At 36.9% G+C, this 27,021-nt stretch overlaps 1 protein-coding gene and 1 long non-coding RNA gene across 8 annotated transcripts in view; one reads left to right on the forward strand and one right to left on the reverse strand.

Annotated features, from left to right (window-relative positions):
• Positions 1 to 27,021, forward strand: part of tead1 (TEA domain transcription factor 1) — a 245,724-nt gene that overhangs the window by 158,440 nt on the left and 60,263 nt on the right. For 2 of the 7 annotated variants that reach the window (XM_008115947.3, XM_062967709.1), the window contains exons 3-6: positions 5,516 to 5,580; positions 13,864 to 13,926; positions 14,016 to 14,078; positions 23,817 to 23,828. In XM_008115947.3, coding sequence (XP_008114154.1) covers positions 5,516 to 5,580; positions 13,864 to 13,926; positions 14,016 to 14,078; positions 23,817 to 23,828 — 203 coding nt within the window. The remainder of the gene's footprint in view (positions 1 to 5,515; positions 5,581 to 13,863; positions 13,927 to 14,015; positions 14,079 to 23,816; positions 23,829 to 27,021) is intronic. The other 5 variants (XM_008115952.3, XM_008115953.3, XM_062967710.1 and 2 more) reach the window with 5 other exon arrangements.
• LOC107983193 (uncharacterized) overlaps positions 23,690 to 27,021 on the reverse strand; it is a 32,639-nt gene continuing 29,307 nt past the window's right edge. Inside the window, exon 6 of the long non-coding RNA XR_010001950.1 lies at positions 23,690 to 24,508. This is a non-coding gene — a long non-coding RNA (uncharacterized LOC107983193). The remainder of the gene's footprint in view (positions 24,509 to 27,021) is intronic.

The following is a 27,021-nucleotide window of genomic DNA, read 5'->3' on the forward strand; positions in this document are numbered from 1 at the left end:
TGAATGGCATACCATATTGTAAGACAAGGGTGCTAAAATCAACAAATTGAGCAACAGTAGTAGATTCCTTTGTGTGTGTGTGTGTGTGTGTGTGTGTTTGCGTTATTTTGTTTTTAAATGCTCTCAGTTGGATTATACCACAAAGTGTCTGAAACCAAAGATTATAAAAAGCTGCTGGTTCTTTTTCATAAACTGTTCAGCTGCATATATCTGAGGTGCTTTTTAACCCAAATCTGTAAAGGCAAAAACAGTGAAACATGTTATTCTTGTCATCTTGGATCCTAGATAATTTGTGTCATAGAAACAAACGAATTTGTACAAATTACATTTTGAGTGTGTTCTTTTAAAATTCTATATACATGTATGGCTTTTACTTGGTATAAATAACACAGTGGTGTTTCATAGCTTTCAGTTTATTTACAATTGTCATATTTAGCTTAAGAATGCTTTCAAGTTATTGTAATACCTGAAAATGATTTTTGGTCTTTGTTAAAAATTGCTGTCAAGACAAAACTGTCTAGAAGTAATCAGGTATTCTGTCATCTTGACTAAGGAAATCCATCAGAAGTGAAAATATGATAGAAAAAAAAACAACACAACATGGCAAAAGGATATTGCTGACTTAACTGTGCAGGATCAACACCCAATATTTTTCCAGGGATGCTAAACCTCTTGTAGCTGCTAAATTGGATTTGCAGCTGAATGAAGTATCAGCTGCTGCTGGACATGCCCATAAAAACAGGGATAGCTGGCCTTTTGTAGGCAGGGCTTAGAGGACGATTGATATGTTTTAGCACTTTAAGGATTATTGTGATTAGGAGGAAACCACTCTGAATGATAGGGAAAAGGGTGTAAAAATACACAGCCCACAGCTGGTAAGCAGCATGTGTTTGCTATGCGGGGAGGTCAGGACTAGTTGATCCTGCTGGTTGTCATGTTGATTGACAGATATGAAAACTTGATATTATGAATCAGGGATTGCCTTGAAAGAACATGCCTTGTAGAGTTGGGGAAGCAAATTCATCATAATACTGTAAATATATTTAGTAGGGTGCTTGTCTTGCAATGAAAATTAGAGCTGTATGATTTTTAAATACCTGTAAAAATCTCAGTGGGGGGGGGGGGGGGGGGGCAGAAGCCAAAGTGAACTATCCAGGATTTTAAATAAATAAATAAAAGCATATTAGAACAAAATACGAGATGTATGCAAATTACATTTTGGTGCAAAATTAGTATCTGGTAATGTTGTGTGCATGTGTCATTTATGTAGGTGAGAAGCCTTCAGTAGCAAGGTGTTGTCTTTCTTTTTGTAATTATTAGGAGCACCTGCTTTGGAAGCATGATCATTGTTTAGTATCAGCTTGCACTTTCTCCCCCTCATTTGGAATTTAACTGACTATTTTAATTCAGTTTAAGTTTTTTTTAACTATTTGAATCCTTGCAAATGTGCATTTACATGGTTGGATCCTTAGCTCTTCTCCTCTTTCTCTCTCTCTCTTTCCTTCTTTTTTTAAAAAGTGAGGCTGTACCTCTTTCAAAATTTGAGTTTAGCATACCACACAGGAAAGAACACAAGCTTGCCAAGTCCTGCTGAGCGTTTTTTCAAGCCTGTGAAAAGAATGAATTATTCAGCAGTAAGCATGCTTACAGCTGGCCATTTGGGAGCTTTGATGTGCGAATCAGGCGGTTGCATGAATGCCCTTATTGTCATGTTATGTGTACACAGTGTGTGAATTATTGAAAATAGTGAGGCCTGAGCCTCATCTGGTAGAGATTACAGTGCAGGCATGCTGGGTGAAGGTCTGTAATTGAAAATCCCCAGATGCTGTTTATTTGGCCTATGTCACATGACCTTCTGCAGTAAGCTTGTCTGAACAAAACGCTGCCTGCATTGGAAAGCAAGCGCCATCTCCCAGTCGCCCAGCCCACCCCCTCCCCTTTCCCCGTAAGCCCTCTTCTCAAAACCCATGATGGGGATGACCTAGCACCTGCCTGTAATATTTTTAAGGGCTTAAAAATAGATTTGGTCCCCAGCTTTTAAATAGCGGGTCTCTTATTTAGTGGTTGAAACTGTTTAATCAGTTGTTGACTTTTATCTACAAGAGGTTTCTTGTTGGCTAATTTGGATTCAAAGCGTCTCCCTGCCCCCCACACATAGAAATGCTTGAAGAGGTGTTTTCCCTCATATTCACTGAAAGCTCGGTCTTATTTGGCTTTAAGATGCTGAAATCTTTAAAGGCCCAAGGTGAGGGTGTTCTGACCTTACCAAAATGAGTTTCCAGTGCCCTTTGAAAGTCTGCTGCTGCGGGAAAGCCCTTGGACACCACCGCTCCAAGTGCCACTGAATTTTGTATTTAAAAAGCTATGAAAACATTGAAAAGCTCCGAGCTAGGATTTCAAGCAACAGTTATGCCATTCCTACTCTCCTGAATAAATTTCATGTCAGGGTTTAGTAAAATTCTGAGATGGAAAAGCTAATTCTTGGATTACCTCTTTTAGGTTGAAATAGCCAATGGCCTTGTAAACTGCTGGATTCTGAGAGTTGTCATCCCACAAAGTAGCTTTTCTGAATTCTGGTAACATTGGTATTGAATTTGTTTCTAGAGGTTATGATTTGTATGTTTTTAGTGGAATTGTGTTAGTTTAAAGTGACACAAAATGTGATGTTTTTTGCTGGAATAAATTAGTGTAGTTACCAATGAGATGTTACAACTATAGGGTTGTGTTCTAGAGATTGGATTTTTCAACCTCAATTTTAAATATATATATATCTATATATGAGACAGGATAATATATTTTTCATCAGGCAAAGTGAGACCTTGCTTTATTGACTTATTTGGTATCCCATTTATAAGTGGTCTGGTATCTTTGTAATTTACACAATATAAAATGAAACTTTTACAGACATCCAAGACACATTTCAGCAATTTTGATTTTCAAAGTTTGAAGTGTTCCAAGAGCAAATGAGGCTACTCAAATGCATGTTTTTAGATCATTACTATTTTTATAGTTACCCTTGTCTTTGTATTGCATTACATTCAATTATTCAAATTAATTTCCTGATTTTTCTTTTCTAAATCCTTGAAGTAGCTTACAACAGTTAAATCAAAAGGTTTTTTTGTTTAAAAAATAAAACTACAAAAGAAAAGGACCCATTGTGTGTGTGTGTGTGTGTGTGTGTGTGTGTGAAAATAAGAGAAGAGGTTGAGGGCAAAAATAGTATATTTAAAATATTGAACTCGCAAGCAAACTTTAAAAAATAAATAAATAATAGTGTCCCATGTATAGATATTATTTAACTCCTTTAACCCTGTAGAAGAGAACCATACAAAATGATGGAAGTCTTAGCTGGTTTCATAAGTAGGTTTGGAATGAGCCCTTCTCCAGTTTCTACTTCTCACCCATAAGTATCATGGAGGACAGTTGGTTTTGAATAACTATTGTAGTGTGGAGTATCAGTCTTCTTCACCTAGGAGCAGTCTGAACATGGCATTTTTACTTGGCTATCCTTTTCTCCTGGTATTTCCTGTGCGTATGACACTCCGAAGCACAACTGAGCATAAAGCTTGCTTGTCTGCAGTCCATGTCTGGTACTACTAACTCTTGTCAGGTTTTCAAAGAAAAGATCTTGTATGGAAGAGGCTGAAATAGGAATGGAAGATATTCTAGACATCCTGAATATCATCCCAGAGGATGAAGTTCTGTGACAAACAGGAAAATAACCTATTTACCAAACAAAGTGTGCCTTCTTCATCCCTTCTACACAGACCATATTGAGGACTCAAAAGCGACAGGACACATAGCTATATACAAGTGTCCCAAGAGATGAGGTGGCATTAGGCTGTAATGTGACTTCTCTTTTCTTTGGCCTTTTCTTGATTGCATATTATGGAATTAGGCCTAGGTTTTAACTGCAAATATCATAAATTGTAATAGTGTGTGATAATAGTTGTTTGCTATTATTGCTGGTATTCATTAAATGTATCAATAATAATAATAATAATAATAATAATAATAATAATAATAATAATAATGGAACACAACACCCCAGACCTCATGGTTGTGGAAAAGAAAAAAGTTTGGATTATTGATGTCGCCATACCAGGTGACATTCGAATTGACGAAAAACAACAGGAAAAACTCAGCCATTATCAGGACCTCAAAATTGAACTGCAAAGGCTCTGGCATAAACCAGTACAGGTGCTCCCGGTGGTAATCACCACACTGGGTGCTGTGCTAAAAGATCTCAGTCAGCATTTGGAAACAATAAACATTGACAAAATTATGATCTGTCAATTGCAAAAGGCCACCTTAATGGGATCTGTGCGCATCATCCGAAAATACATCACACAGTCTTAAACGCTTGGGAAGTGTTCAACTTGTGATTTTGTGATACAAAATCCAGCAGATATCTCTCATTTGCTGTGCCATACTATGTCTTTGTGTCAATAATAATAATAAATTGTTTATTTGTTATTCACATTATTTTGCAATTTTATTGTTGTATGGGATTTTATTTGTTTTGCAGTTTGCTTTGATATGTCTTTTGGTTTTAAAAGCGACATAGAAGTTTTTCAAATAAATAAATAAAATCCATTGTTTCAAAGTATCTCTTTTCCTATGTCTCTTCCAGTCAAGGATTAAGACACCGTTTGAACAATACTTTTGCCTGTCTCTCTGAGGAGAGACTGGGACTGTCAGGCCTGTGGTTTCTTTTCCTGCTTTCTTCACACTACAGAAGGAATAAGTGAAATGTGTATGCCCCATCTCTCTTTGAAGATTGCTGAGTTTTGTGTTGGAAGAACAGTTTTGAGATGGACTGAACACCCATTTTACTACTTTTCTTGTTGTGTACATTCTTTCAGGGCAACACATCACTGATGTCTGAGAAATGAACAATACATTTGAAATAATTTGTGGAGTTTGAAATAATTATTTCCAAAATCTTTGGGAAATAGTTCCTTTTTCGGATGTTGGGATTTTGTTATCCTTTTCTCACAGAAGAGAGATGGAGGAAGGATACACATTTTGGTATTTATCGTTGTGTCTAGAAGAAATTTAGCATTCAATTGCAAACGTATTGCAAGTTGCTATAATTAGTTGGAATTATCATTTGAGTTTTTTTCACTATTTTTAATTTTCTTCTTGAATCTCATTGCACATACCAGTGTCCTTTGGTATTTAGATGGTATTAATACAATTTGAGAATGAAATTCAACTGTATTCCCATACTAATGGAACAAAAATTCTCTTTTCTAAAAACCAGAGATTTGGGAGATTTGAATTCAGGGAGGGAAGGACAACGTGGAGTGGTAGAAGCGAAGGGAAATCCAGTTGCACAAGCAGATGTCTGTTCACACAATGTTGACCTTTTCCTTGAAATATATGCCTGAAACATGATTTTTATTGGATGTTGTGTTTACTGCAAATTTATATTTTATTTCATGCATTTTGGCATTGATTCAATGCCGAATTGCTACTTTTAGTCTTCATTATACATTTGTATTTCTTTCAGGTAGGAATGAACTAATAGCCAGATATATCAAACTTAGAACGGGAAAGACACGGACCAGGAAACAGGTAAGATGGTCGATCAGCATAAAATGAGCATGTCAGCAAATCACAAAATGTCATGGTCTTGGCTGCGGTGGCTTGCTTTGCTTCAGCAGTGGTTAGATATTATATTACCTATTATTTAGTGTTTTGAATCAGCTTTCAAAAATCCTGTTGTTTGTGCTGTTCATCACTTCAGTGACAGAGGTTCCCTCACTTTTTGTTATAAACAATGAACACTTGCATTTTTAAGCTGTTATATTGGGGGAAAGCTTGGAAATATTAATCAATTAATATCAGAAGATAATTCAAAATAAATGTATTATTATTAGCTGTGATGGACCAAGCACATGTAATTGTTGCTTCTTAAGGTCTTATTTTGTTCCAAGACCATTTGTACAACTTCAAAAAAAGTCAGACCATTCTAAGCAATAGATTTGGGAACTATAGTAAACAAATGTGCCTCGTTCTTTATTTTGATTGGAGTGCACAGATCTCCTTGAGAAGAATCCCAGTAATATCTGATGAGCAAACTTGTTAACCTGGCCCCAGTAACGGAAATGACTAAGAGGCTTTGAGACATGAGTAAATTGGATTTCATTTAAGAAAATCAGAGTCTGCAAGGCATTTGGAAAAAAGGGGGAATCTAGTGTTTGAAAACTAACAGCATTATAAAAAGGCATTGAAATGAATATTTCCCTCAGTAAAGTAATTTATACTGCTAGTGCAAAGTTATTAGGCTAGGCAGAGCCCAAGGTTACATGTTCTCCCAAAGTCCTCTTTTGTTCAAACCATTTGAAAGAAGGTCATCCACCTGATTTTTCTGGCAGAGGCAAACAGAAACTAGAAAATGCAGCTGGAAATTTTCAGACAAAGGAGCTACCCAGATTCCGCCAAGAGGTGCTTATTTGTACCTCCTGCATGATCTCTGACACTGAAAATGTATTCAGGCAAGCTAAATAGAGAGGGCAATAGGTGAGCCAACTTTATCCTTCTTCACATCTGATTACCTGTTTCATACTTCTATAACACAGGAAGGGCATGTACTGAACAAAACAAACATGTACTGAAAACAGTATAGAATTGAGGTTGATATGCATAAAGATGGAGGTATTGGATTTTACAAGTGTGACTTGGACCAGCTTTGACTACATTTGTCGCATATTCAATAATATTAAAAAATGTAAAGTGTTTGTTTATTGTTCTTGGGGGGTTAGGGGTTAAATTGCTGTTAGTTGTCTTATATGCATAAATGTTTAGTTTATGGCTGAGACTGGGCATGTTGTTCAATGTGATTTATCATTTATTTCACAAATCAAAAATCCTTATGATGATTTCTTCAACTCTCACTTAGCTATGTTTTAATATATACATCTACAAAATTCTGCTGAAAGCCATTTAAAATTGGCAAATTCTTGATTTTAGACACACATCAAGCCTCTACTATAGATATAATGGCTGGGTCCCATTTTTTAAAAAATAAGGAATTCATGTTTTGAATAAATAAATAAATAAATAAATAAATGAAAGTAAATATTCTCTTCCCATAGTTACTCTGTTTTGGAGATTTTTAGAGGACAGTTGTTGATTATGAAAATAATACTGTGCCGGAATTATTAAATGTACTCTCAAAGACCATTAAATAGACTTTTAACAAGATTGAAACATAATTTGCAATGTTCAAATCAGTTGTGCCAAATGTGGGTTTGAAAAGTAGACATCTTTTTTGTAACCAACAGCTATAGAACTGCAGGGAGAAATGATTTTTGTTTTGGCCCAAACAAGTGTTTCATTGTTATATAAATCTCCAAACTGGGACCAAAATAGAAGCAAGTGCTCATGATCTGCTTTTTCTCAGGACATTCTAGACCAGGTGTGGTTCTCCAAACATTTGTGAACTCTAAACTCCAGTGATCAGGGAATAGTAGGAGTTGTAGTCTGGCAAGATCTGGGCAACAGAAGATTTGCTACCCCTGTTATACCTTTGCTGGAAATAAATGTAGGACTTTGATTTTAGGAATGGAAGGTACGTTAAAAAATGAAAACAAAACAACAATTTCCACCTACCACATTCCATTTTTCACCACAGGAGTTTCTTCTATATACATTTATTTGCAGATAGTTATGTTTGCAAATAAATTGCAAAGTGGTGTATATCAATAAAGTATAAAATAGGCAAATCTACAAAGAACACAATGCTTTAGCCAGTGGTTCTCAGCCTGTGGGCCATGGCCCAGCAGTGGGCCGCAAGAACCAAAATCCGGTCCATGAACCTCCTTCCTCTTTATTTATTTATTTATTTTATTTATTTTATTTCCACTCCTTTCCGCAGAGCTGACCATTGCATTGGATAGACAACATCATCTCTAGATTGTTAAATATGTTTTTGTTTTTTTGCGGGCAAGCAGATGGTAGCTACTGAATGGCATATGTTGATGTTCTATATCAGAAACTGAAGCTGATGTGATCTATTCAATGCAATTTTCTGAATCAACACCCAAAATAACCAAACCAAATCAAAAGCTGACCAAAAATTGATTCGTAACCATTTCAACTAATGTTGGAGAGTGATCCCTGGTCAAAGTGTTCCCTGGTCAAGTGGGCCCTGGTCAAAAAAAAGGTTGGGAACCACTGCTTTATATCAACCAGAACAAGCTGTCTGCCTGTCTTCCAGGCATGAAAACTGCACAAGGCCCATGCCTTGTCTGCATTTAGCTGTGGTTTATCAGTCAGCCAGTATGTCCAGCATTTGTATGGCTATGTCGAATTCATATCTAATAGAGTTGGAAGTCATGAAAATATCAGTGGCACATTTCTTCAGACTTCCTGATAACTTCTAGAGGCTTTAATCAGATATTAATCAGCACTGAAGACAAGATGGTACTCTGCAATGCCCTGTAGGACCGTTGCCATGGGGCCAAGAAAACAATTCCCCATGCTGTTCTTTGAAGTCTTTGTAGGTAGAAGTGCAAATGCTGAAGTACATTTCGTCCAATTGGATGACTTTAGTGAACTCTTCCAACTCTTTAATTCCCATCCATAACTGGGATCTAGGAGTACATTCTGATCACTGGTGTCAGATGTTGCTGAAAGATCACGTAGTAGCAACAAGGTTGAATTTTCTTATTGCTTTGTATCTAAAACAAACAAACAATAAGAACCACTTTTCATGTTTACTATTGCATGTAGCTATTAATGCCAAAGTATTTCTGAAAGTGGCAACAATTTTGGAAAAGCCCAGGGAACTTTTGGATGTTTTCATTGATAAGGTTTTTGAAAGCTGAGCATGAGATACATCACAACCCAAATTCAGTAGAGGCAGTCCTGTATTTCAAACATCCAATTTACTAAAGACTCATAGTTAAGAATGGGGGTGAGACAACAGGAAGGAGAGAAATCTTCATGTAGGATGGAAAATTCATTCCTGAAAGGGTTATCATGGAGAAAAGGTGTCTCCACTGAAGCTTTATCACCAATCCTTGTTTTCACAACAAGCCAATTTTTTCAAAATCCAACTATCACAGAGACAGAAAATGAGATGAAATCTTCTGAACAGGGGCAAAGACAGCAAAACAAATATTAGAGGTGTGTTAACCCTTCCCTACACTAGCCAAAGCTTATATATAGATTGATAGAAAGATATCTAATCCTCTTTCTGCCATTTAGACATACAAATTATTTACATTTGCCTAAGACATGTGTGTCAAACTCCAAATCCAGCCTGTGCCCTTCCAGATCCTGGACTACAACTCCTGTATTAGACATCATGACATCATTAGACATCATGAATAAAGCTGATGGAAGTTGTGATACAGTAACATCCAAAAGGCTGCAGTTTTTTCAGTTTAGTCAGGATAATGGGGTTTGAATTTAGATACAAGACTTGTGGATATGATGTGTGACTTTAAAATGTCCTTTAACCTTTCCCTAACCTCAGAGCCACAAGTGCTGTTGGGTTGCAATTCCCATTATCCTCAGTCCTTATGGCGGATAATCAAAAGTGATGGGAGTTGCCATTTAGTATCATTGGGTAAATACTGAAGAACACTGACCTTTATGTAAAAAAAAATAGTTTGCTCTCTGTGTCGATGGATTCTCCATCCATGGATTTGATGGCCATTTGAAGGCAACCATAAGGTTAATGTGGCCCTCAGTGAAAATGAGTTTGACACCCTTGGCATAAAGAGGTGGTGTTAGCACAATATACCTTTTGTCTTTTGTGTGAGGAAGTATAATAAATTCTGCATTTGTTTTATTCTGTTTGGTTCAGACATCAATTCAACCATGGTTAAGGAAGTTTGACATGAAGTGGATGTGCAAATCATGACTCCTACTAGCTATGGCATAAACTGGTATCTCAGTTGACAAACCTTATTTACAGTTGTTGCTATGTCTGCTGTGAACATGGTTTCTTTATATATTTAGAACTTCAGCTATATGTTTTGATTAGTGAATTGTCCAAATTGAATTAGTTTCTTCAACCATGTAAATGAACATATGCACAGCTCAGTTTTCCTGTTAGGGATATAGGAAACTACCTTAAAGTGATTCAAACCATTGGTCTCATGTGCTTTTTCACAGAGCTGTGAGCTATTGCCAAAAGAAATTACACAGGGTCTCTAATTCAAAGGAAGCAATAAATGAAACTATTTTAAGAACTATAACTGAAATAGCTCATATTTTAAAGTAATTTTCTTCTGAGAGGTAACTCAGCACTCTTTCATCTTAAAGGTTGTTCTCCACATTTAGTAAGTGTCCCTGCATATTAAATAGACATTTTGCTTTGCTTTTGTATGGTGCATTTCCCTCCACTTCATTGAGCAAAAGTGTTTCAGGTTCTCTTTGCACATTGCTTGCATGTGTTTGCCCCTCAAATTAAATTCAATAGAAAAGCCTGCAAGGTAGAAATGCTGTTCATGCACGTTTGAAACTTTGATTCAGAGGCCTAGAAAGAAGTAAAAGAATAAGAATTATTTTGTCATATACTTGAATTATGCGGTGACTGCTAATCTATGTATTGCAGAAATGCAAACTTTACAGTAGTCAGCTTATTCTCTATAATTGTACTAGTAATCCACAGAATCAATGTAATGCTTGGATAAAGTAGATAAACAAAACTTTTAATGGCCTGTATTTTACATGTGACCTGAAGAAGAATGAGAGAAATACAAATATAACGACTTTGAAGAATCCTTATATCACTTTAAAATTGTGTGCCGTGGTTTCATGGACTTTTCAGAAAACGAAACCAAGCTTGACACTACTTCTCTCTTCCTCTTTGGCATAGAAGAGTTAAAGGCTTCTCTAGGAGGCCAGTTTTAAAGCCTACCATTGGAAGACAGGGAAAACATCCAACCTGGAATGTTTTTTGGATGAGAAGTTACTATACACATGTACAGTTTAAAGTGGCTTGGTACCCTGAATATTAAAGTGCATGAGTGCTGAACTTAGGAGCCTCAATTCTGTTCAGATTCTGATCTTTTGAAATGTGGGACAGAAATGCATTTCTTTCAATAAAGTTGAATTCTAATTCATGAGCATGGTCTTCCGATCTCTTCTGGAATTCCTGGGGAAGGCAATTCGCTTTCTTCCACTGAAGAATTATTTTCCAATACAGGCAGTCCCCAACTTACAAAGAAGATAGGCTCTGTAGGTTTGTTCTTAAGCTGAATTCATATTTAAGTTGGAACAGGTACATTTTAAGTGTAACTCCAGCCATGTATGTGTGTGTGCGCACGTGCGTGTGTATACATGCTGGCATCTTATGTTCAATCTTTGCTTAGTGTATTTTAATATGTATTTTGTGGAAATGTTTTTTTAATACTTGTATTTGAAATAATGTTTTTAGATGTATGTGTGTTTTAGCAATGTTGTAACTCGCCTTGAGCGTGAGGAGAGGCGGGCAAGAAATAAATAAATAATTTTAGCATTGGATAGAATAGGAAAGGGTTAACACTCCTGTGGTGTTTGTTTTGCTGTCTGTGCCCCTGTTCAGAATATTTCACCTCACTTTCTGTCCCTGTGATACTTGGATTTTGAAAGATTTGCCTTGTTGTGGAAGGCAAGGATTGGTGATAAAGCTTCAGTGGAGACACCTTTTTCTCATGATAACTCTTTCAGGAGTGAATTTCCCTTCCTAGGGGTAGATTTCTCACACTTCCTGTTGTCTCACACCCCCCCCCCCCCTTCTTATCTATGAGCTGTTTGTAAATCAGATGTTTGTAACTCCGGCACTGCCTGTAGTTACTTCCATGTCACTCCATTCATACTATTTTTCAAGTCAATGGTCTGCAAGTTTCATGTATAATAATACACTTTCTCCACTTCAGAGTTGTTATACCTGCTGGGTTTTTTTAAACAAGACATACATATGTGACTGATGCTTTCTTCACAGTTATAGTAGACACTAAAAGAGAAAATAGGACCTGTTAAAAAGAGAAAGACTTTTCAGTTTGATTGGACTTAACTGTAACACCTGCAAATGACTGTTTGATTGTCCTTCCTGAATGCATTTCATTATAATAGTATTTTTGTGTTTCCAATATGACTGTAGAGGCCTCTTCTAGTTGTATAGTTTGCAGTTTTCCTTGGTCCTCCAAATGGACCAAGGAAGCCACTTTAAAAAGAATCAATGAACAGAAGGTTATCATGCAATAATCATGATCTAGGAGACTAGCCTGTCTCACATAGTCTCCTCTCTATATTACTCTGATTTTTAAGGCAGAGGCTGGAATATAAGAATGCCAAATGAATATATGTATATTAACCATTAACTGACCCTGCAATGTAATGGTTATTATGCAATACCACAATTAAGGAATAGTAATTATTTTTAAATCCTTAAAAAAGACACTTTGTCTCTTAAGAATTTCTAAGATTGTTCATAGCAATTACTACAGTGTTTATCTCTGTTTAAAATATTAATGTGCAGTGTTTATATGAAGTTTAATGTCATTTCATTAATTGCAATAGAATATAGAGTTACCAGTAAAGTGCAGGCTGTCCTTGAGTTAGAAACACTTGACTTACATATGACTTAAAGGGGTGTTAGCCCTTCCATATGCTATCCAAAACTAAAAAAAATGTCTTCTGGAATTACACTTTAAAATGTACCTATTCCGAGTTACATACAAATTCAACTTAAAAACAAGCCTACAGAAGCTCATAACCAGGGACTGCTTTTATGTATTCAACATATACATTAAACTAAATCCAAATGTCACTGTTTTGCTGATGACAGCCAACTCTGTTTCTCTTTTGACCATATTTCAAATATGTAGTCACAGTCATGCGTGCCTTAGTTGCTTTTCATGTGGATTACTTTAGTCGGCTCCACATGGTGTTTAGAAACCTCCGCTGGTTGAAAGAGCTACACACAACACTCATATTATACAGTTCCAGAGACTATTCTTCTGTCTTCAGGCACAATCCACAGTGCTAGTTTTCATCTATAAAATCTAAATGGTTTGTGTCCTGACTCTTTGACCAGTAGTATTCTCCCATATGAACTTGTCCACACTCTTGTCCACGCCCTTCAGGAGAAGCAAATGAGGGCCTTCTTGGTGTTTCTAGACTTGGGACCTTCCTAATTAAGAAAGCTAGAATGTCCACGATCAGCAGATTGTTCTTAGAGATGTGGGAATCCTGATTGTTAAAGAAAGGGCTTTTAATAAGGGGCTATATTGTGTTTTAACTTTGTTTATTTTGGCTGGCAATGCACATTTTAAATTGTTCCAATGCTCTTTCTAACTTCATTACATTTTAATAATAATCTTGCCTATGTTTTTATTTATACCGTGTTTTAAATTTCAAGCTGCCTCAAGTCCCATTTCTGGGCAGGAGGGTGAGGGAACAAGAGAGAAATAATGAATGAATTAAAAGTATTTGTTCCTGCCATCTTTTTTAATGCTTAAATTCTGTTCCCTGCTAATTAAACTTTTTGTTTTGCTTCTGAAAATATATATATCATAAAACATATGTACTCTTGAAGATTTTCAGAAAAGGGCTTACGGGTTGTTTCCCTGTGAGAGTGGGGAAAGTACTCTAAAAGTTTGTTCCCCTTTTCATTGAAGTGATGATGTTGTGCTTGGTGAGCACCTCAGCAAAAAGTGGGGTGAATGGCTGGGAAGGTGGTTTCTTAACAGCAATGCTTGCTGAAGGTTCAATTAACATCCCCCAAACAAACTTTTTTTAATTTCCTTTTTTTTTTGATAAACCATGATTTGATTTTGTGTGTATGTTTCTTTTGTGTTTTCTTCCCTCCCCCTCCCCTTTCCCCCTCCCTTTCTGTAATAACTCTGAACAATGTAGGTGTCTAGTCACATACAGGTCTTAGCAAGGAAGAAAGTTCGAGAAATCCAAGCCGCCATTAAGGTACGTTTGGCTTGCCCAGTTGTAGGGGGCTTTTCATCTCCATGGTTACAGGCTTTTCCTTTGTTTCCCTCCCTTCCCCTACCCTGCAGGTGTCTAGTCACATTCAGGTTCTTGCCAGAAGGAAATCTCGTGATTTTCATTCCAAGCTGAAGGTATGCGCTTTTCTGCTTTTGGGCTTGTGGTTGCTATGCCTTTCACTTCCTGTTTTCCCTGGTGATCGGTGAATGCCTGCCACTGTGATTCTTGTAACCTAGTTTCCTTGCATGTGGTAGCTGTTTACATTTCTTTGTGTTTAATCTCTGCCCTTCTCTCTGACTTCTGCACTAAGCACTCCTGTTAAATTGTTTTTAACATCCTTGGAAATGTGACTTGCTCTGGGCATGCATACTTTGTAGAAAAAATGTGTGGTTCTTTCCACATTTAAAATAGTTTATTAGCAGAGTTTGTATTTTAAAAACCAAAAACATTGCACTTAAATAAAAGCTGTAATTGTACGCAAACACAATTTGCATTGTGGTATCTGAAGTTTAGACAGTATAATTTTCTTAGAGTTTTGAGACTCGGGTAATAAGCTTTAAAAATATATTTCCCAATAGGCATTACATTCCCAAATTGCTCTGTTCCATTTTTACTATGATTTTTCAGCACTTCTAATTTGCCAGATTTAGCCTTTATAAATCACTGTCCCTTCCAGCTTTAAAACGTTTAGTCTTGGCAGAATCCAGCCAAACTGAAATGCTATATACTAGGACAAAATCATGTCCATTTGAAAATCTGTGCTCACATTTTGGGGAATACTCTTGGCTGAAACCAGTGGGACACTTGAATAAATATTCATTGTGCTGATTTGAGTGATTTCATTTCAATCATTCCTTAAATAATATATCTTATAACAGATGCATCTCGACTCCCTTTAATTAATTAATATAATGATCTTTTTCCTTCCTGTTTTTTATTTCAAGGGCAAAAAAAAAACCAGGGGAAATGTTCAATTTTCTCAAATTTTAATCATATTAATTTTTTACATGAAATAATTCTTTGAATGTTTAGAATTATAGAAAAGACATAGGATAAAGTTGTAACCTTTAATGTAGTATCTTGACTGCCATGGATAAAAACTTAACAAAATGACAGTAAGTAGTTTTTAAAAATTCATTTAAAAGCAATATATATTAGAGAGTGATTGCACTAGCCTAAGTGGTAAACTCTGTGGATGATATTTGCCACAATTCTGGAACAGTAATATGTAAATAACAGGCTAGCTTTATAACTGTGTCCTACTTGTCAGGAGCTTTTGGTTTTCAATACGCTGTGGGCAGCATGCTGGCAAGCTTGTATGGCTGTTGGTGGCTGGCTTTTGAGTTGCACTGGCTGACCGTTGGCAAAAAAAGAACCAGGATATAACTTCAATGTACTGCTTTTTTAACCCAGGGTGCAACAATACAGAAGGCAGTAGCATTTCAGACTGAAATTATTCAACCTACTGGCTCAAATTAAGTCACCTTAGCTCATGCTAAGAAAATTAAACTGTATACTGACACTTTGTGCATGCCTTAATTTATACTGGGCACCTGCAGCTTCCTTTGGGGAATAAATTCAATTACTTAGCATGGACTACCTGCTCAGGATTGTATTTGGGTCACCTATTCTGAGGACAACAGCATTACAGTTCTGGTATAAGGGAAGACCATGACAATATTTCTCTTACATACACCTAAAATATTTAAAGTACAGATTTTAAAGACTAAGTTTATTTCTTACTGCCACACTTTTTATGATAATAACGTAGCCAAGCAAAACACCATGTCCACTCTCCTGATGAGCACGGTCTCTTTGCCTCCTTAAACTGAATTAAATTTGGTGATACTTTTTGCTGAATGTACTAGTTCTATAAAGTTTGCTTTAAACAATTTCTGAACTCGTATCTTTGAATAATAATTTCTATCATTGCCACTATTTCAGTGTGTTACACCAGTGCAAAAAGGACAAGCTGCAACAATAAAAATTGTTTTGTGTGGCAAGACACCAGTGAAAACTAGTGCCTGAATATAAATCTTTTTCTTAGCTCTCTTTGAAACAGCAGTAAAGAAATAGCTATCTAAAGAGGTTTATCAGCAAGGATAGAGAATAAGCATGGCCACTTATACTCATGTACAAGTCAACCTTATGTATAAATTGAGGGTAGGTTTTGGAGCCAAAAATATGGATTTTGAAATGACCCATGGATAGATAAGGGCCATTTCTCAAAGAGAGGAAAGCCTCAGGGGGCCAGACGCCATTTCCCAATCCATGCATCCAAAAAGGCAAGCAGCAATACCACGACAGAGAGAGTAGAGGGGTTAGTGTTTCTTTTAGGTTCTCCCAGAATGGACTAAAGTTAACTCTTATTTTTGTGACTCTACTCAGAGAAGAGTAGAGTTTCTTTTTTATATAGCTTCCATTTTGTGCTTATAAGAGTTAAGTACAGCCTTACATAGATCCATGGATAAGTTGACCTAGTTTATTGGGGGCTGATTTTTTACTAAAATTTCTAGATTTTTACATGAGTATATACTGTAGGGTACGAACTAAAAATTGTTTCCAGTGATGGATACCTGCTAATGCAACATCGGGATCCAGTGCAATGGGAAGTGTTCTCCTCTTCCTATAAAATCTCTTTACAACCACTTCAGAAATTTAATTCAGATTAAATAAGCTTCTTGAGAAGGGGCCAGCCCTCCAAACCTTTTAGGGAAATAGTTCCCAACCCTGCTGGAAAGAGTCATTGCCAAAGTCAGTGGTGCGAGATTCATGACTGATAAAAGAAAATAACCAAATAGTGGATTTTACTGCCACAAGCTAAAGGGATGTTTGCCAACCTGGATTGTTTCAAAAGGGGATTAAATAAATTCACATAGGATAGGACCATTGTTGCCTATCTGTTAAGATGGTAATATATCACTTCCATATTAGAGGCAGTTGCCAGGGAGCATGAGATGGAGGATATTGTTGCATTCATGTCCTGTTGAGAGGCCTCCCACAGCCAGGCTCCCTCCCTCCTTTCTTTCCGAAAGAGAACAAAAACATGGTTATGGGACCAGGCATTTGAGCATGAGTAGCAGCAAAAATGAGATATGAATATATGACCTACTGACAGACCCCACCTGGACATGGAAAGCGCCTTAAATGTATATTTAAATGTATAATTATGTATATTTTAGTGTATATTCTTAATTTTATTGTAATTTTTAATCTCGATGGATTTTATATATACAGTAGAGTCTCACTTATCCAAACTTCGCTTATCCAAGCTTCTGGATTATCCAAGCTATTTTTGTAGTCAATGTTTTCGATATATCATGATATTTTGGTGCTAAATTCGTAAATACAGTAATTACAACATAAAATTACTGCGTGTTGAACTACTTTTTCTGTCAAAATTTGTTGTATAACATGATGTTTTGATGCTTAATTTGTAAAATCATAACCTAATTTGATGTTTAAGATACTTTTCCTTAATCCCTCCTTATTATCCAAGATATTCGCTTATCCGAGCTTCTGCCGGCCCGTTTAGCTTGGATAAGTGAGACTCTACTGTATATATGTTTATATTGTAAGCCGCCCTGAGTCCCCTGATGGGTGAGAAGGGTGGGGTAGAAGTGATGTAATAAATAAATAAATAAACTACTCAGCTACTGTGAAAGCAGGGTTCTGTACTAGATTGGGCTGTGGTCTGTGTGGCTATTACATTTTTAGTATCATTTTATTCAACAAAGAGTCTTACTCTTTGAATAGGCAAGAAAAACATAAAGTAATTGTTCCTAGCCTTTCCCAAAACTGGTGATGGTTATAAATTTATTGAGCAGGTCAGACAGGAAACTACCTGCTACTCAGAGTACTGAAAACAGATATTCCTTCACAGACTGATTCTTCTAGGGAGCATCCCCTAATAGATCTTTTGATATACCAGCCAAGATTCTGGCAGAGTGTTGTAAGTATTTTGTAACCCTAAAAACAAAAGATGAAATATTGCTGGAATTTCTGTGAATCTGCAATTCCATAACTAAATTTGCCTTCTTTGTCAAGGTGATAAAGCAGAGATGGCCAATAAATGATGGAAAAAAGAACATAAAACAAAGAGGCAATAAAAGAAAATGTTTTATTTTGTTGTCTATATTTGAGGGTTAAGGAAAAAACAACGTCAAACTGTAATCTCCCTGCTCCAGAGCATTTGCCATTGAGTTGCTCTCTTGTACTATTGTATTAATTGTATAAGCTGGTTTTTGACTTATGACTTTGCACTTGGAGATCACTTGGTTTATTTTGAAGATTGTAGCTGTCAAAGGATGTCTCCCCATTTAGAAATATTTTCTGTTACAATAATATGAAGCATTTATGTCAAGGGGTTATCTTCAGTTTGATGACTTCTCTCTTCATGCATTGTGTTTGTGCCATTACTGTTAGTTTCTTCATGTGAGAAATGGTAGTTTTCTTATCTACAAGCATAACATGGGAATCACTCTCCTGAAACAACAACACATGCATTCCTCAGTATTTTTGTGACTGAAAATCAGATACTTGATTACTAAAGAACTGATGGAGAATAGGCCAGATCCCAATCCCGTCCTTACATTGCTAGCCTCAACAGGCTAAATGATGTGAGAAGTACAACCATATCCCTCAGCACTAGTGAGTCCCTGGATGAAGGGCTTCAGCCAACATCACTTCACCCTTTCCTTTCTTGCCTGGTACTTATGCAGAGAGGTCTGTATAGTGAATGGTCTGTAGCAGAAGAAGTGAGAAGAAAGACATTTTGGGTAAATAATATAGCAGCTGCCCAGCATGGTGACAAAAATGAGTAATGCTGTCACTAGTGAAGATACATACTAAAATGTTACAAATAGGAATCCCATGCATTGAATATAGTTCCTGTTATTTAACTTCACTGTGTACATTGTCCAATCACTATAGGACAAGGATGGGGAAAGTACAGCCTCTGGACTGACAGAGCCCCCAATCTCACTTTTGTGTCCCTTGAAGCCCCTTCTTGTCTCTAAAAGCCCTTCAATCCCTAACCTCTCATCTGCTAATAGAATTTTCTAAACTGCCACCTTGGATGCAGCTCACTTTTTATGTTCAGCAAGTAAAGAAGGTAGAAGCTGAAACATGTCACTCTGATAAAAAATACCATATAATAAACTGTAATTGTTTGCTTGCAATCCATGTTAGCCTAACAAGCTATAACATATAAATGATATATAATAACATACAATATCTAAACCTGTAAAAGGCTACCCACAATTTTCAAATTAGTCATCCCTCCACATTTGCTGGTTTTGCATTTGATTATTTATGGATTTGATTTAAAATGTTCTTTCTGGGAATCATTTTTTATTTGTGTTGTTTCTCTTTCACAGAAGTTCTGTGCCCCCAACTCCAGCAAATGTGGATGGGTAACCTCGCAAGCCTCCATCCATGTTTAGGGTGGCATGTGAATGAGTAATTCTGGTTTGCCTCCCCTAGCAAGTTCAAAGCTATTTGTTGTAATTAAACGATAACTGATTTGTTATCTGGCTAATGAAGGCTGTAGTCTGACTGAACCATTAAGAACATACAAACTGACCATTTTTGAAAAATTGGTGTCACAACTCTGCTGGACATATGGCATAGTAGAAGCACTTGATTATTCCAAATATAGATCTATCTATGGAAAGGTTTATACTTTCTGATTCAGCTTTGAAAATGTTCTCTAAATGTTCTTAAGCATTCCCAATAATATTTTTTTATTCTTGCTATTTCTTCTCTCTTGGAAATGCTGCAGCTTCTCTTTTTGCATTGGTGTGCCATAACATTTTATTTTCCCAAACTGTGAACCAGTTTCATATTTTGAAGGCAAAACCCCTCACATGTTCCCCCTCCAAACATAGGAGCAGATGTACAGATAACTGAGCAATTTTATCATAGAAATAACTGAATCTTTAAATTTGTTTCCCAGTGTTTATTAGCATATGGTTTTAGAATTAATTAAGGGAAGCCAAAAATTAAAAAATGTCTACAACTCACATGTGTGCAATACTTTAAAATCCATTAGTGTACATTCCACATAGTCTGCATGTAATAAGAAGATACTGTTGACAGTTAGGATGCCAAAGATAGCTCTGTATGGCTTCTCTTTTAAAAAATGAACAATGATAAAAGCCTTGAAAAAATTCCCTTTGATGTGAATGGAGTCTTCTCCATTTTGAAATACAATAAGATGGATTAATTGCTCCTCATTAGGCAGCAAGTTGGGAGAGCTTTGAATGTGCATTCTCTTTTTAGCATTAGCTATTGCCTGGCTGAAATAGCCAGCTTTTGTATTTACTACTGCCTTCTCTAATAATAAGCAAATTGGAGATCATGGCTACAATTATTCAACTGTCTTTTGTCCAGAACAATCGTAGGCTTCCATGGTTTGTTTATCTTTTACAAAAAAATACAGAAAATAATTTCAAAGGTTATTCAAATCAATATAATATGTGACCAGAAATAGTTTTTGCAGAATTACATATTAGGAAACTATTTTGCTTTTTGTGCTTTACTGTAAAAAGCCATTTTAGCAGCAAATTGCAGTTTCTCTGGTTTTGCATTATATTTTAAAAGTTATATTCTGATAGGTTTCTGTGTTAATGTTAATGAAATTGCATAATACTATGATTTTCGATTCTTTAAAATCATGTTATATTCTTTTAATTATACTTAGGATATATTTTTATGTAATACCCCAGGGATGCAAAATAATTTACTTTTGAAAAATCTTGACCTTATTGAAATATTTCCAAGTAAAATGGTTTTTAACAGATTGTGACCAAATTTCCTGTTTTTCTTGGCCTATAAAATTTCAACATGTTTTGTCTCTGATTTTTAAAAAAACGGAATGAGTTGCATTGACTATGGACATTATTTCATTGTTTCGGAAACACATTCAAACCCCAGAGGTCTGATTCATTAAAATATATGTTTATTTATATGACGTTTTCCTAAATGTAATAAATCTTACTATTCTTGAATGGCCTCCACAACAAATTTCCTTTGAGTAAAGCATCAAAATGTTCAGAGCTGTGAGTGAAGTTTAGTAAAACATGATAGTGAAAGAGAACTCTAAAAGAGGTTCATAAAATTACAACATATGGACATTGGCATAGAGAAAAAATACTTCTTGTTTCATAATTCTAAATCAATCAATGAAATTGCTATAGCAGATTCAGGACACACAACACAATATTATACGACAGAAAAAACAAGTTCATCACAAAGTGTATCATTTTCATGTGGAATTCACTCCCATAGAGTGTTATGGTGGCTTTCAAAAGAAATTAGACACATGCATGGAATATCTATCAATGGCTATCATCTGTGGCTATTTTCCTTTCGCAGAGGCAGTATGCTTGAAGTCAAGACACCAGGGGCTTTATAGGCCTTCCTGTTGCTTCCTCCATTTTGCTTGGCTATGGCTAGGCTACCATATAAACCAAATATAATTTCTCGAATCCCTCTATTTTGCCATCCATTTCACTGACCTGTGAGTCCCTACATAAAAAATGCTATTCAGATCATATTTTTTTAAAAAATTAACATTATTGAGCTCTGAATTTAAAGAGCAAAAACTAGTCTTTTTCAAGGATTGCTCTGACACCTTTGTTAGGAGAAAATGCTGGTTTATTCTACAATTTAAAATCTAAACAGTTAGGTCAAAAGACCATTACCAGAAGACAGACAACCAAGGAACACTTTAAGCTACAAGAAATAACACTACAGCAGTACTGGTACCAGTATTCTTTCAGAGTACATCCATGTAAGCTGAATTTCTGTTCACATTTGCACTACTGATTGGATAATTTCATTTGACTCCAATTAAGCTGTTTCATATTTACTGCAGCATAACTGACAGTGGAAAGAGACTCTTATTTTCTTAGGCAGTCAAGGTCTTGATCACTTGCGTTCATTAAAGATCCCAGTGTACTCAGAGGTGGAGAATACGAGTGTTAAGTCATGTATCTTGGCCAAATTCCAGTTTAGGTAATTACTGCTAATCTGCCTGCCTAAATTCCCCATCCAGTTTTAATTGGATGTAGTCTTCTCCACTTGCTGTTCAAACTGTCACGAAGCATTTTAATACATGATTAATCAGTTGTTATGAGTTACTCCAGAAATAGTTGCATATTGGATGGAGAAGGAGAATAAGGATGAAGTAACTATTTTTTCATTATGTAGAGATGAAATGATAATAAGACCATAGACTAGTGGAGACCTGGATGCTACCTGTTCTCATCCTTTCTCAGCAATATGTTAGGATCCTTTATGCATCAACTCATTTGCACATTCACTGTATAATCCAGATTACAGTGGATTATCAGGGGTGCTGAAAGAAACAAGGCACACTTTGGCAGAAGTCACTTCAGGCAAGAAATTGTTTAGAAATACAAGCTAGACAGCCAATTTCCAAAAATAAGGAGTTTTTCTTAATGAAACATCCTTCCTAAGTGGATACATTTCTAAACGCAGGAACTATTTTTGGGTTAACATCCCTATTTAAGAGAGTGAGGTACTTCATTTGTTAAGCCTGAAAGGAGCATGCCAGAGGGGGTAAAGAGCATGGGGCTTCATGTGCTGATATGCCCTCTTCGGAGCCCAGCCTTCCCAAAGTGAGTGGCAAGCAATTGCAATTGCTTGAGGCATCTACTCCCATTCAAGTTAACCTGATTGGAGTCTCACTTCATACTTTGCTGCTCAACCCTGCAAAGTCAGGGACTGAATGGGCAGGAACAGCATATTGGGGGGGATCACTAGACCCATTTTTGACCTTTCTAATAATAATAAAGTAATAATAACCAACTGAACAGCACTGTTTTCAGGTAGAACCTAGATCTCAGAAGGAGAGCCTAAAATAATTGAACTGGAGGAAGAGTGGCTTCACGAAGAGAGCACTGTAACTGAACCCAGTGCCATAGTGTATAGAGGCATAGCGTGGTGAAGATACTTAGAACTGTTGCATATGTCCCAAATCTCTCATCAGGCGCAGAATATCTGGCTTTGCTTTTCTTCTATTGACCAGTCTCCTTACAAAGCAGCAGCTCTGACTCCAAGCCTGGTTGTTGACATGGAAGCATCTAGCTCAGCCCAGACACTCAAAATGCTGTACTTTGTAGGCTCTGGTTGTGATATCATCGGGATGAATGACAGCCATACCATGACCTTCTTATTTCAAACTTGCCTTAGAAAGAACATACTCTCCCCTACCCAAACAAAATTCCTTCCTAATCATTCAGAATAATAACATGAGATCCAAAGGTTTAGAAACCAAAAATAGATCAGGTTGCACAAGTTAATCTTTTGTCTAAGTAGATTTCTTAGTCTCTTTCACCCCTGCTGCTTCTTCTAAAAGTATAGTTTCTTCAGCAGCCATGCTCCTCTCAGCCAGTTCTCTGACCACTTTGTAGGAGCAGATGGCTCCACAGGTGTTAATGTAGCTTCTGTAAGCATTAACACCTGATCAGGTTTCTGCCTTGCATTCTGCACAAGGTGGAGAAGACAACACTACTGGAAGCAGGTGCTCCCTCTGCTGCCAGACCCCCAGTAATCCAACTTCAAATAGCTAAGATCTTGAGTATGTAATACAGACATTTTCACAGGTTTCCAAGCAGGTGGAAAACTGAAAGTTGCCAAATTAGACATTTAATTTTATCAGCATGATAGACATGGTCAGACTTCATTCTTTTATTATCTTGATGAATCAGTTCCTTGGTGAAAATTCCTAACCCGTCTTAAATTAGCAAGAAACTCTTCCATTTTTAATTGTGCTGTAGCATATTTTTCTGATAAATTGCACCCATATAGAAGCCTTTTAACAAACTCTTTATTGTTACACCCAGGTAACAAGCATGGTAAGTATTTTTCAGTAAAGCAAGCATTATGTCCTTCAGCTGTGCTTGGCAGATACTTTCTTTTACTTTTTGTTTTAGCCAGCTTTAATTGTATTGTTAGCCTGTGCTGTTTCTAAATAAGCTGTTCAAATGAAAGAGCTGCATACCTTCTTATTACTATGTTATGGGCTTTTCAGGGAATATGTGTGTGACTTTATTTACCATATTGGATGGCATGCAATTCCTGGCCAGCATGCTTGCAACTTTGCTTGTAGCAATGAATCTGCTCTTAGTGCTTGTGTTTCTTTATTTATATTACATCTTACACTCAAAGTTTAGCATTTCCTGTAATGAACAATTGTTTTTCCAAATGAGGAAGTACATGATGTTAAATGGGCACTTAAATTGCATCACTTCCCTCAATTTTGTCCATAGCCCGCAACCACAGGATAGTTCTATTAAAAGATTTGGAAGAATGTAATATGGCTTCATTTATAATTAAGAAACAACCTGCTTGTTTAACTACTTTTTTTACTTCAAATAAATCCAAAGGGGATGATCTGGATTAGGACCCTAGTAGGATGAGAGCTGTTGTAGCTTTTAGCAATATGCTATGTTCTCAGTTCAGGCTGTCCGCTTGCCAGTTAATTTGCCAGTATTTATTTTGTATGGCCTCCTAGCCCATAGGGTTTTCCAAGGCACTGAAAAAAATTTAAAAACCCAATTAAGACATTACAAAGATAAAAACATTTTGAAACAATAAATTCTTTTTAAAAACTCCTTTAAAGCAGTCTAAAATCAATCATAGAACCCATTTTTGAAAAAGTTAAAAGAGCCTTTTTAAACACTAAAAGCCACATGAAATGGCACTGTTTTGTCTGCCAGCTGAATGAGGCCAGCCTAACCTATTTGGTGAGGGGTTCTACAGTCAAGGGGCTGCTACAGAGGAAATTCTGCTACATGTACCCACAAACCTAGCTTCATGATGTGTTGGGACATGCAACAGGACCTCCTCTGAAGATTTCAATTTTCTGGCGGGCTCATATGGGAGAAGGTGGCCTTTCAGATATTTTGCCCCCAAGTTGTTTAGTGCTTTGTAGGTCAAAATCAATACCTTGAATTGAGTTCAGAAGCAAATGGAAGCCAGTGCAGTTCTTTCAGGACTGGTGGTATATATTCTACAATATTCACCTGACACCTAGTTACAGTCTAGTTACTGCCTTTTCCTATAGCTATAGCTTCCAAACACTTTTTAGCAGCAGCCCTATATAGAGCACATTACAGTAGTCTAATCAGGAGGTAATAAGGCATGAACCACAGTGGCCAGATCTGTTTTCCCCAAGAAAGGGAACAGCTGATACAAACTGGGCAAAAGCACTAATGGCCAGTGCAATGATCTGGCTTTCCAAGAACACATTAGATCCAAAACCACACCCAAGCTATGAACCAGATGTTCCAGAGGAAGTGCAACCCTATCCAGAACAGGCTGTGGTTTCAATCTCAGCTTCTCCTACTGACCAGCAGCACTTCCATTTTATCTGCATTAAGCCTTTATCTGTTTTTCCACAGCCAGCTCCTTACTGTATCCCACAACAATTGATCTGCCATGGACTCTTTGGCATACATCGTAAAAAAGACATAGATCTGATATTATCAGCATACTAGTGACACCAAACCTCAAAGCTCTGGATGACGTCTCCCAGCAGCTTCATGGAAATATTGAAAAGCAGTACTGACACCTGTAGGATTCTGTAGTCTAATGCCCAAAAGGATGAACACACTTCCCCCAGCACCCTTCTCTGGGGCCTCATCTACACTGACCATTTAATGCAGTTCGAAACTAACTTCACCCGGAAACCACCAGACAAACTCTCACAAGAGCATGTGAAAGAAAACCCTTAATGTGTGCCAGTGTTCTGTAATTTGTGTTGTTTCCTATATAATTATTTTCACAGTGAAACTACTTTGTTCGATATTGAAACTGCATTGAATGGACAGTGTAGAATGGGCCTGAGAATGTTCTTTAAGAAAAACTGGAACCACTGCAAAGCAATGTCCCCAAGTCCCTCATCAGCCAAATGACCTAGGAGGGCCAATAAAGATTTGTCCCCCATCCAATTCCTGGCGCAGATCATTCTCCAAGGTGACCCAAGCTGTTTCTTCTCCAATATCAGGCATGAACACAGATTGGAAAGGATCCAGGTACCCCATTTAATCCAAGAAAGCCTGGAGTTGTGTTACTATTCATTCCTCTTGGAACTTACTTGGAAAGGGGAGATTGGGAACAGGCTAACATTTACCTTGGGAGGTGGGGTCCAATGAAGATTTTTACAACAAAGCTCTTACAATTGCTTCTGTAGAGAAGTTGGAACATCATTTTTTAAAAGTAGCCTCCACAACCCAATTAGCCAGTTTACTCCTGGCAGCTTTAATTAGAGTGGATACAAGTCTGACAGACAAGCTGCTGGGAGTGGTCATCCAAGCAATGTGTTCACATCATCACGTTAAACCAACTGAAATGCATGCATCAAACCTGGACAACTAAATGCCTCAATTACTTTCCCAGGTTCTACTTCAATATGAGGTCCAGATCAGAACAAATCTGAGCAGTTTTCTATGCAAAGTGTTTACTAAACTTCGGATGGCACTTTTCTGAGGGTTCCTCTTCAGCAGTCTGTGGTCTAGAATGAAATAGCTCTTTTCCTAGAACAGCTACACTCAATGAGATTAAGCTGATTTAAAAGAAGGACTGAAAATACAGTCTAAAATGGACCCTTACTCATGCTTTTTTTTCAAGTAAAGGACGTTTTGGAACAATTGTGTCAATTGCCGAGGTCACTTCCTTGTTCTGTTGTATTCTGTTTTGTTCTATTGTGATTTACTGGTCTGAGGCTGTAACCAATCCATAGTTGAACAAAGCCTTTTGGACTAAAACTCCTAGAATCCCCATCTGGACCCCCTTAGTTGAACTCTCGGGGGTTGTTTGCTCCCATTGCCTTTAGATGGATCTATCCTGTTTAAGATGTAGTTGGCTGCCCTTCCCTGCTCAAAAGAACATGGTTGTCTACCTCCAGAAATTTAGTCTGCCCAAAGTTCAGGAACAATACATCTTGAAAACATACCTTAAATGTGTATTTGCAGTGGCACAGTATTGTTGACATTTATAATGGGAGAATCCTATTTCCTTCAATCTGCCTTTAAGAATTCTTCACTG

The sequence above is a fragment of the Anolis carolinensis genome, chromosome 1 (genome assembly GCF_035594765.1).
Source record: "Anolis carolinensis isolate JA03-04 chromosome 1, rAnoCar3.1.pri, whole genome shotgun sequence".
In the NCBI taxonomy this organism is placed as follows: Eukaryota; Metazoa; Chordata; class Lepidosauria; order Squamata; family Dactyloidae; genus Anolis; species Anolis carolinensis.